General features: G+C 34.1%; 1 protein-coding gene across 1 annotated transcript in view; it reads right to left on the bottom strand.

The window, feature by feature from the left end:
- Nucleotides 1–868: 868 nt before the first annotated feature.
- The window catches only part of IPMK (inositol polyphosphate multikinase), a 42,986-nt gene continuing 22,440 nt past the window's right edge, over nt 869–21,414 (bottom strand). Inside the window, exons 4-6 of the mRNA XM_024121193.3 lie at nt 19,884–20,056; nt 7,592–7,682; nt 869–6,229 (exon numbers count right to left, since the gene is read on the bottom strand). Coding sequence (XP_023976961.1) covers nt 5,610–6,229; nt 7,592–7,682; nt 19,884–20,056 — 884 coding nt within the window. The 3' untranslated portion in view covers nt 869–5,609. The remainder of the gene's footprint in view (nt 6,230–7,591; nt 7,683–19,883; nt 20,057–21,414) is intronic.

Here is a 21,414-nt window from a genome sequence, read left to right as displayed (position 1 = left end):
ACTGCTGACTGTACTAGCTATTTTATATGAGGGACTTGAGCACCCATGGATTTTGGTATAGGTGGGGGGCCCCTGGAACTAATCCCCTGTGGATACTGAGGGAGTGTATTTCACACAGAACTGCCCCTCCCCACAGTTCACAGCAGCAGCATAAAAGAGTAATGCCATACCACCTTTGAGAGCTTTGACTCACAACTGCTGTTGGGTCTGTGAATTGTTCACCCTCTTACATGCTATTCAAAACTGATTCCCCTCTCCATCCCTGCTGGATATTGGTAAGTATACAACATAGCCTCAATAACATTTTTCCCACATTTACATGGTTTTCTTCTACCGGACAGCACATATCTCCAGGACAAGTACTAGATCCCTTATTCAACTTTTTAAAATCTCCAAGGCCAAATACACTGCCTGATAAGGCATAGGTAAGTATTGGACTGTGCTCTCACTTTTTAATTAATGAATGGAAAATAAAAAAAAAACTTGGTCACTAATTAAGTGACTGATTCATGTAAAATACAAACAAAAATATCTTACCTATTTCTGGTGTTTTAAAATTACAGTATATATTTTCACAGCCAAGTCAACTTGTTTCTCCTATAGTCTACTTCTCCTACTAGGTTGATTCCAAAGATTTTAGACTATGATAGAAAAAAAAAGTATTCAAACAAAATAGTTTACATACTTTTTCATTTCCAATGCATATGCTTCTTTCCATTAACATCCCGTCTTAATCATCTTTGAATCTCTAATGATCTCTATAGTTTTTGTTATATAACATGTACTCAAATATTTGTTGAATGAACAAGTTATTTTCAAACTACTGTGAGTTTGTTAGCATATTACAATTAATGAAAAAAGCTCCAATGCAAAACATTTTAATAGGCTGTCAAATATACAGTAATTAGAATTATCTAAATATCACTTATATAAAAATCAGTATATCACATTAGATGATTCTATAAAATAAAAACACAAATCACACATTGACAACAACCCCTGCAGTCCAAGAACGCCCCCATCAATAGTACAAATTACCAACACATTTTTTAAAAAGACATTGTTTAGACATTTAAACCAAAGTAACTTTGACTAGACTAAATACATTCATTCATCAAGTACAATAAATTTAGCATAGTCACTAATAACACAATTTTAGGTGCAATTTCACATGCTTTCATATATCTTCCAGTTCAATTCCCACAGTAAAGTGTCTTTGTGCACACCATATCCATTTATATGCAGGTGCATCATACATCATACTTAAGACTATTTCACTTCATAATTAAATGTGTTAATATATATTGTAAGTGAATACCAGGCCAAAATTTAACCTCAGTGATGACAAATTTAACAATTAAAAATATTCTTTACAGTATATTCTAATTTGTTTAATCGCATGAGTACTATTTCCTCTTACTAAACACTATCAAAATAAGTAATAAGAATTTAAATATTAACTCCAGAAACATGGAGACTCCAACCTTCTTAAAATATTAACGAGCATTTTAAGTAACAATACAATCATTCTGTAAGTCAAAAAAGTAATTTCATATTCACTGCCAAATTTAAAATACAAATGATTTGAAGATTGAGCCCTAAAATATTTGCAGTAAATTGTAAGGTACAATTTTTAAAATGTGCAGTAATATGCTTGTGAATATGTAATGGAATGTTTTTCACAGTAATGTTATGTTAAAACACTATTCTATATGAACAGTCTAAGTAAACGTACCTTTACCAGCAAAAGTGAAAAATTAAGGCCTTCTAATGCTATCTATAATTATTACCTGAACTTAAATGTCAAATAGAGGTTACAATGCTGCAAAGTATTATTTTTAACCTCTTTAACATATTGTTAGTTGCTTCACCTCAACTCAATTATTACCTTATCTTTACACAAAGTTGAATGCTAGTTAACTTTATTATCTTTAAATAAGCATTTCTCCATATCTCTATTTTAATTTAACCCCCAACCCACCCCCATCTAGAGAGAATGCTGGAAACGGTTAGGGCTTTGTCTGATTGGATCACAACTATATATTCGGGGTTAAAAATGTTAGTCACATTTATATTTCTGAATGAACTAAGATGCCTGGTCTCCATACACAACATTACTTGTTCTCCTAAAGCATTAATAGACAATTGCAACCTCTTTACATGACCAAATTGACTTTTTAAAATTGAAGTCTAGGCTATGAAGACATTACAGGATGTAATGGAAGGATAACCAAGGCTACAAATATATCAAATCAAGGTTAAAGGCACTGGATAAGGAAGATTATTACAAAGCATTGTAAACAATTTTTAAAGCAAATCAAGTTTTAAAGTATCAAATGCCATACTAAGAGCAAATGGTACTAAAATGATGACAATGCTTTAAAATAGTGGACAAAATTTCTGTAATTTCACAAATAAAATTCTTTCATTGTTCTACCATTTTCTTTCATCCTACATCATCTTTAATATTCCAAGTCCTAGAAACAAATGTTTCCAGTTGCATGAAACAAGAAAATCGCAACTGAGATATCTCTGAAAATTAATTCTATCTTCTCAAGTTACATTATAAATTTGATGTGTATACGGTATAGAGATATGAAGAACATCATCTTGGAAATCATAAAATCGTAACTTATACTCAATTAAAATCATAAAAAAAGATCTTATTCAGTTGAACACAATCTAAAGCCTCACAACAGCAAATTGTAGTGTAAAGAGGCATAGTAAGTACAACTTCCAGACACATAAAACAAATAACGAATACTGAGTTGAAAATACCACATGCTCCATGTTACAGTCATTTAATACACACATTTTCACAACTGTTTCTTGAAAAACTATTCAGATAAAATATTTAGCATTTATCAATTTTAATTTATTTGAATCTATGTAACTTCATCTGTATTAAAATATCAATTAATGTAAATACTTTATTATAAAACTATTATACAATTTAAATTTTTATTAGAGAAATGTATCATTATTCACTATCCACAATTTCTTAAAGTCCTTTTCATGAGTGCATTCCATAAGAAATACACTAAAATCATTTATATTTCCTAGGGGGAAAAAACTACAGTAATCCTATTAACCCAAACTATATCCTTATTATTATTTCTTGAACATTTAAATGTTTAAATATGCTTGGTGAATAGTGATCATTCATCCCCACAGTGGTAAATTTCAGCATAACGTTAAATGACTGGACTAGACAGTAAAATAGTCACATGTAGATAACACAAATAGATGCCTATTCTGTTACATGTAAGCTTACTTATAAAGTAACATAAAATGGGCATTGGATAACAGTGATAAAAAAAATGTAAACAAATAGAATTAAATGTGAATCCCTTCCCTGAAGAACAAAAGATAAAAGTGTTTCTTGTTTTATTAAAACAAAACATTATCTATTGTATCAAAAAGGTAAGACACTGATTATACAAAACTAAATTTCCAAATATGGATAAAGAAAATATGGAACTGATTCACACTTTATTGAGCTAAAATGCACAAAAAATCTGATAATACTTAAATTTATTAAATTCATTGTACATATAGGTTGATACCACCCCATACAAAAAAAAAGTCTCTTGTTAAGATTCAAAATAGTGTTTAAATTATATGAGCTTAAGATTTATTGAACCACTATCCAAATAACAACAACAACAAAAGTCTACACTGTGGGACAAAAAAAGTAAAACTAAATAATTTCTATTAACTATGACTTGAACTTCATCCCCACAAAAAAAGCTACGGCAATACCATTTAGGCAGCAGAGAAAAATATGAAGTCCTTATGGAAAATACCTACACTGACTCTAAATAAAAAATTTTAAATAATCAAATTTTGCTATAACAAATGCATATGAATTTTAAAGGTATTCAGGCCTAATAAATTTACTAAGCACAGAATCCATAGGGCATTTGTTACTTTTCTTTGTGCTCAGATACTTGCAAAAGTACACTCAGAGAGGGTTGGGAAGGTGAGATAAACATAAAATTGTGATACTTTCCTTCACACTAAAAAAAGGCCCTTGAATTTAAGTTTAATTTGTAATTTTGGGGGGAAAACAGTCTAACAGTTCACAAGTCTAAAACAATTTCCAGGAATATGGCAAGACTGTTAACTACTTAGATGTTTTATTAGTGAATCAAAGTGCAAGTAATGAAAACATAAACATTTAACATATTTGCGAATTTAATTTCAAAGTTCTAAATGTTTCCAATAACAAATAACTAGTTATTTTTTTAAAAGGGGTGGATGTGAAACAGAGATAATACTTACAAATCTAATTTTTCCAAGAAAAATAGTACTGCGCCTCCATGAATTTAAATTATAATTTCTATCTTGAATATGATATACAACTGTTTTAAGTAAGAACGAAACAGAAGCATGAATTTAGACATGTACCAAACTCTGTATGACATACTAATATACACACAGTTTTTTGTTTTTTGTTTTTTTTTTTGTGGTACGCGGGCCTCTCACTGTTGTGGCCTCTCCCGTTGTGGAGCACAGGCTCCGGACGCGCAGGCTCAGAGGCCATGGCTCACGGGCCCAGCCGCTCCGCGGCATGTACACACAGTATTTTTGATAACACTCACAATACTGGATGTTGTCCTTCACTGCTTATTAGAATTCTGAGAAACACTTTTTAGCAACATATAGTCATACCACTGCTTAACTAAATGGAGACATGTAGATACATGAATTGTAAAAGAAAAAAACTCTCAAAAGTTATTTAAAGGAGAAATAAGAGCTTCAATCATCCACCTTTTTGAAGCTGCAGTAAAAGGTATTATATGGTTTATAATACTTGTCACAATGTAGAAAATTCCAATTTTCCCATAAAGATTTTAAAAGAAAAATTTTGTTCCTTGCAAATAACTTCTCTCTTCCCTAACCTTGGCAAGACTAATTATTAGTGCCCTTAATGTCAAGACTTTTGTTGTTGTTGCTGTCCATTTCAAAGATCTTTTTCAAGAAGTATTTTGAAATATGTATATAAATGGAAATTAAAGTGAAAATCTGCTTTTGGAATACAATAATTCTAAATCATTTTACTTCTAAGAAGCACCTTTTGATATGCTGGTCTGAACTTTTAATATAAAACCTAAACAGTACTTATTTCTGTAGAATTTTCTCCAGTTTTAATAACTTCATACATAGCAATACTAAGGATATCAACCTGTGTTTTCTAGATTTTTGAAAGTGTTCTAATAATGTAATGAGTTTACATATGGCTCATTGTCAAGGGTGGGTGGACAGAGATTTCACAATAAATTGGCTACAGAAAGCTAACTAAATTCGTAATGATTGAATAATGGTTTGCATTTTGCTTAAGCCAAGTAGATGTTTAAGCCACGTACCACCACATTCCCTGCTTAACATTCCTAAGTTTCTTTATTCTTTATAGTTTTCTAAAGAACAAATAATTAGTTTTCCTGAGTAAGATTATAAAAAAGTTAACCCTTCTACCAAAAGTATAAAGACAAATAAAATGTAGACTCACAATACACATTTTTTACACAGCATTACAAGTGCAGAGTTATTAACTGCTGCTCTTCATTATGATTGCCCCACCCCTTTAAAAGACTGCAGCAAAGGATTCAATTGTCTAAAATACTCTGCAGTACAGTAATTAAATGCTTCAGCCCATAAACATATCCCTCATCTACTGTGTTGCTAGGGAACACATGAGCAAAGTCTATCATTCGCACTTCTACTTCCGCAATCTCTTGACAACCAGTGGGAAGATGGTAGAAGACTTTTTCCAGTTGGGAAAGTACGTTTCCGTTTAAATGTTCCTGTGACATGCTTTTCCACCCATTGCCTTGCTCTATATTTTCAACTTTCAATGAAGTCTGACTGTGATGCTTTTTTGAATACATTTTTCTGTGACGAGCATACATTTTGGACAAGCTTTTGCCCACTGAAGCCTCTATTTTTCCATTCGCTGTGGAACTTAACATATGAAAGTTATTATTGTACTCTAGTACATCTGTGTCTGAGAGCTGTCCTTTGGACAAAAACTTTTCTGCTAAAGTTCTGTCATTCAATTTTGCAGTAGTTGGCTGAGATGAACCTTCATAAACAAACAGTAATGAACTTGCATAAAAGTTAAGCTGTTTCTGGCTTTCAAACCACTGCAGAATATTCTCAATCTTCTGAATACTGGCAGCAATAGCATCTTTTCTTAAGCAGAATCCATTATGAAAAAAACGGGAGACTCCTATAAACAGGAAAATACTAGGATTATAATGAAATTATGAAATAACTATCACTTGGGAAGTAATCTCAACTTAGATACAATTCTTTAATTTTCTCCCATCAGCCCCTGCAATTAAGTGAACAGATAAGAATTCTAGTCAAACACAGAATCCTGGAGCTCAACTTAATTTCTGGTGAAGATATTCTTCTAGAAAACATATAAATGACACTTATGTAACGTGAAATACCTTATTTAGACAGAAAATTTACTACAGGTAGACTGCTAGTTTAGTGCTCTCTCTATACATTCTCTTAAGGAACAGGATTCCAAGATTTGCTTCATTTGCTATTATGAGCAATTTTACAATAAGATTACATATTTGTTAGAATCACATTCAAGAACTAATCTAGAACCTAGAGTCAAATCATAACCATTTTTAATGATGTCAACAGCCCATTACCAAAATACCAAACCATAACTGTACTTAATTTATGTTCTCGAAAATATTTATTAAATCAGTCTTTTCACAAAAGTTGAGCTCACTTTGGGGACTAGTACTACTCCAAGTTGAGTATGTTATTCAAAATTGAGACTTTTACATGTTTTAACCTATCAGATTAGGCCTCTTATAAAATTATTTATGCATATTTTATCATATTTGGGAATTTATGGATATATGTAATTAAATTTTGCTGTTCCCCTACTTCGGGACAGAAACTGCTAAAAAACAGTCATATTAGCCTGAGAAATATTTTAATAAAGAGCCAGTCTGGGGATTTCCCTGGCAATCCAGTGGTTAGGGCTCCATGCTTCCACTGCAGGGGACATGGGTTTGATTCCTGGTCAGGGAACTAAGATCCTGCAAGCTGCACAGCATGGCCAAAAACAACAGCCAATCCTGAATATTAGCTTGCTATTGGTTAAGTATACCAAGGCAAATACTAATTGTTAAGGGCACACTATAGATGATTATTTTGTATACATAAAATAAAAATTTTTCAAACTATTTACATCACTCTTAAGTTCTGCCCCATCTTGGATAGAGCTAATAATAAACTTTAAAAGAATATTATTTCTGGAAATCTGTGCTATCACTGCTTTTATAATATCTTGGCCATAAATATTTTAGAAGCATATATCTTAAGACTTTATTGTGAATTGAATCATTATACCAAAGGAGAATTAAAACTGAAATCACTTTAGATTATAACTGTGTAGTAATAAAAGCATTGAAGTATGGTTTTTCAATCCTTACCATCCTTTAGAGTTTCTCTTGTTAAGCTTCTTCCATAGTGCTGGTTTTGTGTCGAATATTCTCAATCTTCTGAATACTGGCAGCAACAGCATCTTTTCTTAAGCAGAATCCATTATGAAAGAAACGGGAGACTCCATCTTTTAGAGTTTCCCTTGTTAAGCTTCTTCCATAGTGCTGGTTTTGTGTCTCATAGCTATCAGAATGAACATGATAAACCTGTCAGAAAAAAAGCACTGAATATTAAACATTAATACTCCTTGACCCAGGGCTGGGAGTGAGGAGCAGTGGGGGGAAGCCCAGCAATGCAAGGATGGTTAAAGATGGGAAGATCTACTCATATAATTCATTCTAATGGAATTAAGATGGAAAAAAAAATCATATTGTCTTATCATGCTGAAAAGGCATTTAGCAAATTTACATCCACTATCAATGAAAGCTCTTTAAAAACACAGATGAGTACTTCCAATATGAAAAGAATTATCCATCTCAATCCACCAAAAGTTAGCCTCAAGTTTAAAGTAGAAACAAGGAAGCATCTGTCCTAAAATACAAGAAACTTCCACAAAAAGTACTCTACCACAATGTGTTTTATCATTATTACCTAACATTGTTCTGGAGTTTCTAGCAAATGCAAATAGATAAGAGAAAGAAATAAGAGGCTTAATAATTTGAAAAGACGGCAACAAAAATATTACTCTTTGTAGATAATGGTTGTATTTTGGAAAATCAATTTAAAAACTAACAAAAACAATAAAAACTTGAAATGGTGACAGTACAAATTAGTAAACAGAAAATAAACTTTCATATATACAAACAACTGGCTAGAAAATGTAAAGGAAGACCCTAGGTACAAATCAAAAAAAGAAATAAAACATAGGAATAAACTAAAAAAGCCTAAGATCTATAGAAAGACGTATTTAAAACACTCCTAAGATATACACATAAACACATACCCATGTTCTCAGAAAGGAAGATTCAACATCATAAAAGATATAATTAATCTAGAAGTAAAATCAGATTATAATAAAACACCAACGATTATTTTAATCATATAAGCTAATTTTAAAGTTCATATAGAAAATCAAGAATTGCTAAGGAAAATCCAAATAAGATCAGCAAGGAGGGACTAACCTTGCCATCCTACTAGATATTAAAACATATTTTATTTATATTTTTTCCAACTTTATTGAAATAAATGACAAGTATAATTGTATATATTTAAAGTACACAATGTGATTATTTGGCATACATATACATTGTGGAAAGATTACTAAGATCATGAAAATAAACACAGGGCTTCCCTGGTGGCGCAGTGGTTGTGAGTCTGCCTGCTGATGCAGGGGACACGGGTTCGTGCCCCGGTCCGGGAGGATCCCACATGCCGCAGAGCGGCTGGGCCCATGAGCCATGGACGCTGAGCCTGCGCATCCGGAGCCTGTGCTCCGCAACGGGAGAGACCACAACAGTGAGAGGCCCGCGTACCGCAAAAAAAAAAAAAAAAAAGAAACACATGTATCACCTCATACAGTTAACTCATTTTGAGTGTATGTATGCAGTGAGAATGCTTAAAATCTACTCTCAGCCAATTTCAAGTATACAATATCGTATTATTAACTATATTCACCATGCTATACATTAGCTCCTCAGAACTTATTCATCTTATAACTGAAAATTTGTACCCTCTGACCTACATCTCCCCATTTCCCCCTTCCCTAAATCCCTGGAAACCCCCATTCTATTCTCTATTTCTATGAGATCAGCTTTGTCATTTGGGTTTCTTTTGTTGACTCCACATATAAGTGCTACCACACAGTATCTGTCTTTCTTTGGTTGGCTTACTGCATTTAGCAAAATGCCCTCTGGTTTCATCCATATTTCCTTCTTTCTCATGGCTGAATGATATTCCATTGTTTAAAGAGGCACATCTTCTTTATCCATTTATCTGTAGACAAACACTTAGGTTGTTCCCATATCTTGGCTATCGTGAATATTGCTGCAATGAACATAGGAGTGCAGATATCTCTTTGGGATAGTAATTCCATTAAAACATACTTTAAAATCAAAAACGTGAGAAGCTTGTATGTGATAATGGTATTTTAAACAAGTAGAAAAAGATGGATTATTATTAAATGGTGTTAGTATGATTAACTAGTGATCTGGAAAAAATAAGTTGTATTTATAACTTATACCAGGATAAATTCCAAATACATCAAAGATCAAAATGAGCAAAATAAAATGCCTCCCCATCCCAAGATAGAAGAATCCTTGAATAACTAATAACTAGGGAAGGCATTTCCAACTAGAACTCAAAAATTTCTACCACAAACAATATGTTTTTTAAAATGTTCATAGTGTTTTTGCCATTCAGAAATCAAAAGACAAACAGAGAAAAGGTATTTGAAATTTATATGATGAACAAAGGGCATGTTTACTCTTATGGGAAAATGAACAACATATCTGAAGAGTTCACTGAAATCAAACAGCTCTCAAACATATCAGGAACACAGCCTACCCCAAAATTTTGGCAACCAAAAATGCCTCCAGACACTGCCAAATGACTCCCTGGGGAATAAAACTGCCCGTGGTTCAAAACCACTGCTCTATATATCAGGCAGACTGCCAATATCTACCACAATTATAAACGCATACAAGCTCAGCAATTCCCCTCTAGGAGCTTATCCCATAAATACCCTAGCACACTGGTGGAATGAGGTAGGTCTCCGGTTAGTCATTTGTAACATTACTTGTAAGAGCAAAAGACTGGAAACAAGTCAAAGGAACCATCAAAGTAAGCTGGTTAAACTATAGTACTGTGCCACTATGGAAAAACCTTCATGATACGTTAAACAAAAAAAAAAAGCAAGATACAAAACAGTGTTCAAAGTAGGTAGGTTTTGCAATAAAGAAATACATATATGCAGCATTTACTTGTATATGTTTAAAATACTTCTGGAAGGATACACTGGAGAAAAAAATCACTATAATATAGTATCCTGTGTGGAGAGTGACTTCTCACTGTATGTATTTCTATACTTTTTGGAGTTTGAGCCATATAACAATGTATCTCATCAAATTTTGATTAAATATTTTTAAAAAACATTAAGAATACATTGCTTTAGGGACTTCCCTGGTGGTCCACGCACTCCCATGCAGGGGACCCGAATTTGATCCCTGGTCAGGGAATTAGATCCCACATGCCACAACTAAAGATCCCGTGTGTGCCGCAACTAAGACCCGGCAAAGCCAAATAAATAAATAAATATTTTAAAAAAGAAAAAAAAGAATACATTGCTTTAGAAACTGATGTTTTATAACTTTCAGTCTGATATGGCTAATTACCATCTATCTCAAATGCTTCACTTTATTCAAAAAGTTAAATTAGAACCGTGTTCTTACACGCATTTACAGCCTATTAAATAAAGATAATTTATCTTGAACAAAGTGTTACTATGAATAGAAGAAAGCATTTCATAAATACCAAAATTACATTTGACTACAGGAAAAACTATTTTTATAAGAACAGTTAATCATAACCAAAATGTGTTTTAAAAAATATACTCTAGCCAAAGCAATCTTGAAAACTAAAAATGGAGCTGGAGGAATCAGGCTCCCTGACTTCAGACTATACTACAAGGCTACAGTAATCAAGACAGTATGGTACTGGCACAAAAACAGAAATATAGATCAATGGAACAGGATAGAAAGCCCAGAGAGAAACCCACACACATATGGTCACCTTATCTTTGATAAAGGAGGGAAGGATATACAGTGGAGAAAAGACAGCCTCTTCAATAAGTGGTGCTGGGAAAACTGGACAGCTACATGTAAAAGTATGAAATTAGAACACTCCCTAACACCACACACAAGAATAAACTCAAAATGGGTTAAAGACCTAAATGTAAGGCCAGACACTATCAAACTCTTAGAGGAAAACATAGGCAGAACACTCTATGACATAAATCACAGCAAGATCCTTTTTGACCCATCTCCTAGAGAAATGGAAATAAAAAATATACTCATGTTCTCTATGCACAGAAATATGTGTAAAAGAGGATTTTCAAAGTGACAGAGGTATTAACTAATGCTATGTGACAATCATATGGCAATATACAAATGTAACAAATCAATATGCTGTACAACTCAAACATACACAATGTTATATATCATTTATGTTGTAATAAAAAAGTATGAAATTGAGAAATTAATAATCTGAGGAAATATATTAAATAGACACAAAAAACAAATGAGAAGAATTTTCAAATACCCGGTCATGTAAACTAAAAACTAGGAAATGTACCAAAAAAGAGGATTCTCAAAATTGTCACCAATCTACTACTCAGGGATGTATTTTCTGAGCTAAGTTAGATTTCACATATGAAAAATCTAAATTTCACAAATAAACTAAAGCTAATTAGTTTCAGTGGGACTCCTTTATTGATATTCTCTCTTCCTCTATTTACTTATTTTTATTTATTCATTTATTTTTTTATTGAAGTATAGTTGATTTACAATGCTGTATTAATTTCAGGCATCTCTATTTACTTCTACTTTACTAGTTAAAGCTAGAATATAAAGAGGTCTGAGAATTTCTTCAGTCTCTACCCACTGTCCAGTCTTGGTCAGTCACAAAGATATCTGTAAATCAAAAGTTACAGTACCATCTTGAAAATATTTTTAATGGAATGGTAAGCTGGAAGACATGAGTAGGACAGAATAACAAGCAAAAAAAAAGCTCCAGCACTTCCTGGATCATATGAGTTGCTTATTTTACAGGAACTCATGTCAGGAGCAAACCAATTCAAATATCTTTAGCAAAACACATTTCCTATTAAATCAAATCCTATTAATGGAAAAAAAGAAATTTGAAGGGTTACTGTTATCCACTATTATAGAAGAAAAAAGGTATACAAAAAAAGAGTCTGATTTTTAGACAATGTGATAAATAAAGATCAAAAGAGAAGAATCTTTTCCCCCAGTAATTAGGAATCAGTGATTAAGAAACATGACTTCTCTCTTAAGTGCAAATATTTCTTTGTCAAAAATTTAAGTTATTGCCAAAAATATACTGGAACATCCCAAATTAAATCATCTAAAATCTTGAATCACAAGTTTTAAAGAAATTTCAGGTAAATTTCTACAAATTGTATTTCAATTACTTGTGGTTAATAAATATAATAAACCCCTACAGTTATATAGCATGTATTTTCCGAGTCAATACAAAACTGGAAAATTAAACAACCATTCAAATAGTTAACCCAAAAGGATGCTATGTCAAAAAGCCAGGAAGTCCCAAAGCAAGCTGCTAATATATTAACTTCTCTCAAGTTTGATACTTTAAACTAAAATACACCCCACCTTCCTACATATAGTATGCTCTAGTCACCTTACATAAACTCCTATTTCACAATATGCTCTGCTTCTTGGTTTTCTACCTATTATTTTCCCCATTGCCAGTTCAAAATACCACCTTTTCCAAAGGCACTCTATACTCCTCCTTTTGTGACTCCCTTGTTCTTATAGTTCCTATTCAGTCTCTATCTCTTAATAAATCTTGTTAAATCAAAGTGAGCCTTATCGTCTACACCATCTTGGGATCAAGTATAATTGCTGACAGTCATTTAAAAATAAGGAATTCCTAAATTGGCATGTTTTACCCACCAAACCTCCTCCTCCTACTGGTTAAACATAACAGAAAAGTATGTTAAAACTGATATATTTGATAAATTTCACTCTATTCAGTTATATTAAGGCTTGTTTTTGGTTTGGTTTTTTTTTAATTTAAAGGCAGGACTGTCTTGGAGGAGAATTTTTTAAATTTGGAACATTCATTCTAAAATTATTCAAGCCTATCTTTATTATTAGTCTACAAACCCACTGTGATTGAAAAGTTTAATGAATTTACCACCTACTAAAGAAATAACTATTTGAAAAAAATCCTAACATAACTCCTACTAAATTCAAGGTATGTCTCCCAATTTTAACATTCTAGAATAACATAATTAAATTTATATTCACATTCTCATTCTCATTTATTATTTCACACTTCAATCATATCCTTTCTCAGATAAGTAAACAATATGTAATTATAAACTGCTAACTACTGTATAAAGGAAGCCATGAAAACAAATATAGGGGAACCCAAATTGATCTACAGATCCAAAACTATTCCTTACACCAAAACCCCAGGCAACACTTCTTTGCAGAAATGACAAGTTGATTTTAAAATTCGCGTGGAAGTTGAAGGGACCCAGAATAGCCAAAACAATCTTGGAAAAGAAGAACAAAGTTGGAAGTCTAACAATTCCTGGTTTCAAAACTTACTCCAAAGCCACACTAATCAAGACAGTGTAGTTCTTGGGAGTTCCCTGGCGGTCCAGTGGTTAGGACTAAGTGCTTTCACTGCCGTGGGCCTGGGTTCAACACCTGGTCAGGGAACTAAGATCCCGTAAGCTGCATGGCAGAGCCAAAAAAAAAAAAAAAAGACAGTGTGGTTCTGAGAAAATATCTGCAAATCATATATCTGATAAGGCATTAATATCCCAAATATATAAAGAAGTCAGATAATTTGATGGGAAAATTTTTTGATTCAAAAATGGACAGGGCTTCCCTGGTGGAGCAGTGGTTGAGAGTCCACCTGCCGATGCAGGGGACATGGGTTCGTGCCCCGGTCCAGGAAGATCCCACATGCTGCGGAGCAGCTGGGCCCGTGAGCCACGGCCGCTGAGCCTGCGTGTCCGGAGCCTGTGCTCCGCAATGGGAGAGGCCACAACAGTGAGAGGACCACGTACCGCAAAAAAAAAAAAAAAAATGGACAGAGGAACTGAATAGATATTTTGCCAAACACAACATCCAAATGGCCAACAGGAACATCAAAAGGTGCTCAACATCACTAATCATCAGGGAAATGCAAATCAAAATCACAAGATACACTTCACACCTGTTAGAATGGTTATCATCAAAAACATCACAAATAACAAGTGTTGGTGAGAATATAGAGAAAAGGCAACACTTGAGTACTATTGGTAGTAATGTAAACTGGTGCAGCCACTATGGAAAACAGTCTCCTTAAAAACTTAAAAATAGAACTACCATTATGATCCAGCAATTCTACTTCTGGGTATACACCCAAGAAAAAGAAAATAGGATATCGTGGTGCTATATGCACTCCCTGTTCATTGCAGCATTATTCACAATAGCCAAGATATGGAAACAACCTAAGTGTACATCAATGAATGAATGGATAAAGATGTGGTGTGTACACACATACCTCGTTTTACTGCACTTCACAGATACTACGTTTTTCACAAATTGAAGGTTTATGGCAAGCCTCCATTGAACAAGTCTATCAGCACCATTTTTCCAACAGCATTTGCTCAGTTCATGTCTCTGTGTCACATCTGGTAATTCTCGCAGTATTTCAAACTTTTTCATTATTATTATATTGTTATGTGATCAGTGAATTTTGATGTTACTATTATAATTGTTTTGGCACTTTTTTAGCAATAAAGTATTTTTAAATTAAGGTATGCCCATTGTTTGTTTAGACATAATGCTATTGCATACTTAACACATTACAGTATAGTGTAAACATAACTCTTTTTTTTTTTTTTTTTTTTTTTTTTTTTTCGGTACGCCGGCCTCTCACCGTTGTGGCCTCCTCCCTTGTGGAGCACAGGCTCCGGACACGCAGGCTCAGCAGCCATGGCTCACAGGCCTAGCCACTCTGCGGCACGTGGGATCTTCCCGGACCGGGGCACGAACCCATGTCCCCTGCATTGGCAGGCGGACTCTCAACCACTGTGCCACCAGGGAAGCCCCTAAACATAACTTTTTTATGCATTGGGAAACCAAAAAATTCTTGTGACTTGTTTTATTGTGATATCTGCTTTATTGCAGTGGTCTGGAGCTGAACCCACAATACCTCCAAAGTACGCCTGTAAATAAACAATGGAATATTATTCAGTCATGAAAAAGAAGGCAATCCTGCCATTTGCAACAACATAGATGGACCTTAAGGGCATTATGCTAAGTGAAATAAGCCAGATAGAGAAAGACAAATACTGCACAGCATCACTTATACATGGAATCCAAAAAAACAAACCAAACTTATAGAAAGAGAGAGTAGAAAGTGGTTACCAAGGGCTGGGAGGAGGTGGGGGAAATAGGAAGAGGATGGTATTCATCATTCAGTTATAAGATGACGTCTGAGGATCTAATATAAAACATCGTGACTAAATTGATAACACTGTATTGCATAACTGAAATTTGCTAAGAGGGTAGAACTTAGAACTTAAATGTTCTCACACACACAAATAAAAGATAAATATGTGAGGTGATGGATATGTTAATTAACCAAATGAGTGAATCCGTTCACAATGTGTATGCATATCAAATCACCACAATGTATACTTTAAATATCTTTATGTCAATTATACCTCAATAAAGCTGGGGAAAAAAAAAAAAAGACAGTGTGGTTCTGGCATAAAGATAGACAATATGGATCAACAGAAGAGAACTGAGAGTCCAGAAATAAACTCTTACATTTATGGTCAGTTTATTTTCAACAAGGGTGTCAATAGCATCCAGTGGGGGAAAGAATGGTCTTTTCAATAAATGGTACTAGGACAACTGAATATCCATATGCAAAAGAAGTCTGACCCCTTCCTCAAACCACACCCAAAAAAATAACTTAAAATGTACACACATCTCAATGTAACAGTTAAAACTATAGAAGAAAAATAGGAGTAAATCTTCATGACTTTAGTTTAGGCAATGGTTTCTTAACTATGACACTAAGAGCACAAGTAACAAAAGACAAAAATAAAAATTAGACTTCAAAATTTAAAACTTTTGTACTCCAAAGCCATTATAAAGAAAGTGGAAAAACAATCCACAGAAAAAAACAACCCAAATTAAAAATGGGCAAAGGATTGGAATAGACATTTCTCCAAAGAAGATATATACATGGTCAACAGCACATGAAAAGAGGCTCAATACCATGAGCCATTAGGGAAATGCAAATAAAAACCACAATGAGATACCACTTCACATCCACTAGGATGGCTTATAGTTAAAAAAAGAAAAAGAGAGAGAGAGAGACAATAACAAAGTTTGGGTTTGGGGTGAGGATGTGGAGAAACTGGAACTCCTATATATCACTGGTAGAAATGTAAAATGGTGCAGGAACTTTGGAAAAACACTTTGGCAGTTTCTGAAAAAGTTAAACTTAATCATAGCACCCACCAATTTCAAATTCAGGAACTACCCCCCCAAATAAAAACATAACGACTTGTACATGAATGTTCACAATAGCATTATTAACAATAGCCCCAAAGTGGAAACAACCCAAAGTTGACCAACGAACAAATGGATAAACAAAATGTGGTATATCCATAAAACAATAAAAAGGAATAAAATACTGATTTATGCTAACATAGACAAACTCTGAAAACATTATTGAAAGAAGCCAGTCACAAAAGACCACCTATTGTATTACATGATTCCGTTTATATGAAACGTCCAGAAGAGGCAAAGCTATAGAGTCAGAAAGTAGATTAGAATTGTCTATGGCTAGGGGGTTGGAAGTTGGAAGGAAATGAGGAGTGATTGCGCACAGGTACGGCATTTCTTTTGGGGTGATGGAAACGTTCTACAATTGAATATGATGATGGCTGCCCAACTCTATGAATATACTAAAACCAATCAATTGTATACCTTAAATGAGTGAATTGAATGGTATATAAATTATATCTCAATAAAAATGTTATTAAAAAATATAAACAGAGAAACCTCATTTGTCTGGGGAAATAACACAACACAGGAGAGCAAAATCATATCTTAAAAGCAATGGAAACCCACTGAAGAGTTTTTAAGCTGGGGAATGTCACAATTAGATATACATTTTGCAATGTTTGGAGAACAGACTGGAAGAGAGCAAAACTGAAATTGAGAGTTCAGTAAAGATACTAGTCTAGAGAGGAATAATTTTGACAATGGGACTCAGCTGCTTGGGAATTAAGATCAACAGGATTGACGGATGGCTCTGAGAGGTGATGGTACTACGAGGCTTCTCCCTCGTAAAACTGGACGTATGGTGATGCCATTTACTGAGACAGAGAATAACAGGTTTGCTGCTACTGTTGTGGTTGTTATTTTGCAAGACAGATCTATGTCAGTTTTTTACATATTAGTCCTAGATGTCTTTAAGTTATCCAAGTAAAATGTCTAATAGGCTGTTAGCTATATAGATTAGGAGATCAAAGAAAAACCAGAAGCTGAAAATATGTTTGGGAGTTATCAGTGTAAGTGAAACTGAACCAATGAGAACAAAGGATGCTACCTAGGAAGAAATAAAAAAGAGAGGGAGGCAGTAAAATGGAACTGAGCGGAATACCTCAATATTTAAAGAACAGAAAGAAATGAGCTGGCAAAGAAGACTGCAAAGTGGTTTTAGGAAAAAAACAAGAGAGGGTGTAGTGTTATGGACACAAAAAGGAATGTTTCAAGGAGGACCTAGTCAGTGTTGAACGCTGCTTTTCAAAGTGAAGTAAGATGAGTAATGAAAAATGCCATTTGGATTTAGTGACATGGAGACGTCATTAGGGACCTGCATGAGACGCCAATCTAGTGGCATGATGAAGCTGAAGCCAGACTGGAATGGGCTGAAGAATACTGAGTGGGAAGTAAGGCAAAAGAAACAAATATAACTAGTTTGGGTGCAAAGGGGAAACAATTTAAATCCACTGCTGGAGAGCAGAACAGGATAAAGATGGGTTTTGATTTTTTTTTTGAGAGTGATTTGAACATATTTAAAACAAAAGGAAAAAAGAGTAAAGAGAGACAGAAGTTGAAGATATAAAAAGGACAAGAGAGAATCAACAGTATTAGGCTCCTGAAGAGGTGGGAGACAATGAGATCCAGAGGACATAGGGAAGGGCTGTCCTTAGGAAGATGGAAAATTCTTCAACGTGACAGGAAGGAATAAGGAGGAAATGAAAGCACTTGCAGGTTAGGTATGTACATCTGTTAGCAGGAAATTAAAGGAAATCCTGTGTGATGGCTTATTTTTTCTGAAGCAGAAGGCAAAGTTATCTGCTAAAAGAGAAGGAAAGCAGGAGGGTGAGAGATTTGAAAACAGTGAAGGTTTAAATAACTGCCCAGTTAGATTCCTTCGAGATGTTTATTCCTTGTTTGTTTTACCATTATTCCACTACCCTTTTCCCCTTTACTATATACCCACATTTAATTAGAGTTTTCTAAAATGAAATAACTGTGTCAATAACTTCTTTGGTTTTATGTACAGACTACAAAAGTCAACTGTGCTGTTTCAACTATCACAGTAACAATTCATTTATAATGCTTCCTATTAACTCTCCTGTTTAAAACTCAAAAGGAAGACTGTATATCATCTTACATGATGAATTTCAAAATGACCCATTATGTTTTTATAGAAGCAATAATTTATCCTATATACAAATTTTACCTCCAGACATCTAGGCATACCATTTATTTAGAGGATTCTATTCCACATTCTTAACTGTGGCATATTGTTTGTGAAGATGGCTTCAACATCCTTGTGCACACTGCCATTTGTATTTTGACTTCCCTATTCCAACCATCAGAAGTGGGGGTCTTCTTCTCCCTATCAATATGGACTGGCCCTATGATGTACTTTGACCTATAAAACTCCATAGAAATGACAGAAAGTGACTTCCTAACCTAGATTTTAACAGCTCTTGTAGCTCTCACTCTTGCCTTCCTGGAATGTAGCACATGAAGAAGCTCCACTTAGCCTTCTGGAAGATGAGGAACCTCATGGGAAAAGACTCAGCCAACAGTTAGTATCAACTTGTATACATAAGAGTGAGGTCATTTAGACCACCAAGCCCCAGCTGAGCCATCAGATGAGTGCAGCCACAAGAGGGAACCTGGATGAGATCAGAAGAACTGACCACCTGAGCCCAACTCAAATTGCCAATCCAGAGAAACATGAGCAAAGAAAATAACAGCTTTAAATCACAGTCTGAAACAATAACCTAATTTTTAATTTCACTTTTCTGTTTTAAATATACAGAAAAACTACTGAATATATAAACTTAGCACTTTTCCATGAGAAAATCATAAATAATATCACATTCACTTATCATGTTATTTATTTTGCACCTAAACTTAAGACTTCTTTAATACAAAATTATCAGAGTCAGAGCCTTGAGATTTAGATTTACTTATTAATCATGTACTGTGTATCAGAATAATTCCTGACACTGCCCATATACCAGTGAACAGAAGAGGTAAAAATCTCTGCCCACACTGGGGAGTTATGCATAACCTAATTCCAAAATATATGTGACATCTATAATTTTCAAGAGAAGAACATGTAACAAGAAACGTGTGTATTACACTAAAAATCACTCTTACCCTCATGCCAAGCACCAAGAACCCAATCTCTTCCATTAATGGGTACTTGCTGACCTGTTGCTGAATCTTCTCAGATGAAGCAAAAGGATCATAGCTTTTCCGCCCTATCTTTACATCCATGATACAGGGCTTATTAAATTTATGGGTCACATCTTCCAGTTTTAGGTATAAATCTGTTATTAAAGAAAAACCCTAATTAGTAATAGGAAAACATATTACTACTCAAGGAAAAACAAAAATGAGGAAATCTTAAAACTGAGAAAAAAGTTAAAATAAGTCCAGAGTCAACAATTATTATTACTCCACCTGAAGAGAGAGAAAAAAGAAAAAAAAAAAAAGACTGACCAACAAATTTATAACAGGTATAAATGTCACAGAGAAACTCTTGCAGGAGATGGAATAAATAATATTCAACCATAAACAAAAGGTATGAATTAGATATAAGGCTTCCAAGGACATTAAAAAGGCAATGAGATTATTTTAAAAGCTGTCCCAGAATACATTCTCCTTTTGAATATAGTTTATATCATATATGCCTCAGGAGATATCAGTATTTTAATAATTTTTAAGTCTTCATTTAAAAGTAGTAATAGGAATAAATCCTTCCCACAGAGGACACAACAGGTATAGGTTAAGAAAGGTAAATCAATCCAAATGATGGTCACTGCCAAATATACGTTCTAGTCCTACTAGTCCCAAAGGAAACACAAATATCCTGCTTTTTAGAACAAAAGAAATCCTCAAAAATTCATTTGTAAATAACTTTGGCATCCTGTATACATCTTCCCTCAGAAAACTATTATAAATGGAGATTCAAGTAAAAAAATAAACATCCCAGTTATCACACACGGTAGCTGACCTTATAGTTTTAGCTTGAATAAGAGTCCAGGTGCACTGAGGGAAAGAAGTAAGGAAAGAAATTCTTCCCCCCGCTTCCTGGGTGAATGAATCTTCCCAAATAAAGTTCTGAACGAGATCATAATTTTCAGTTACGAATGTAATACGAAACACTTCTCGTAAAAACTTTTCCTCAAAGACAGAAGAGATTATATTTTCTTTTTATCAAAGTAACAAGGTTTTACTTCTTTAAAGTAAATAAAATTTAAGTAAATAAATTTATTTTTTAAAATTTTATCTCTTAGTGAAAGGAAAATGGTGAGTGGGAGGATTATAACCTTGTAGAACTAGGTGAAGTCAAGTGACAAAAAAGGAACTGCAGCCTAAGAGACCAGCACTGGCAGAAACAAGAAGGAGCATGCCACATTTTAAGAAAGTTTCTAACAAATGGACATCTTCAACAGGATAAGAGAAAGTAAAAGGTCTGTACACACATATGAACCTGCTGACAGTGAAAGGTAATGAGACAAGTAAGAATATCCTGATCAAGAAACTGGAACCCACCCATTTCTGTGCTTTAAAAGATAACCACAGGGCTTCCCTGGTGGCGCAGTGGTTGAGAATCTGCCTGCCGATGCAGGGGACACGGGTTCGTGCCCCAGTCCGGGAAGATCCCACATGCCGCGGAGCGGCT

Source organism: Physeter macrocephalus, chromosome 20 (genome assembly GCF_002837175.3).
Source record: "Physeter macrocephalus isolate SW-GA chromosome 20, ASM283717v5, whole genome shotgun sequence".
NCBI classification, from domain to species: domain Eukaryota; kingdom Metazoa; phylum Chordata; class Mammalia; order Artiodactyla; family Physeteridae; genus Physeter; species Physeter macrocephalus.
This window is presented reverse-complemented; position numbering and strand designations above follow the sequence as displayed.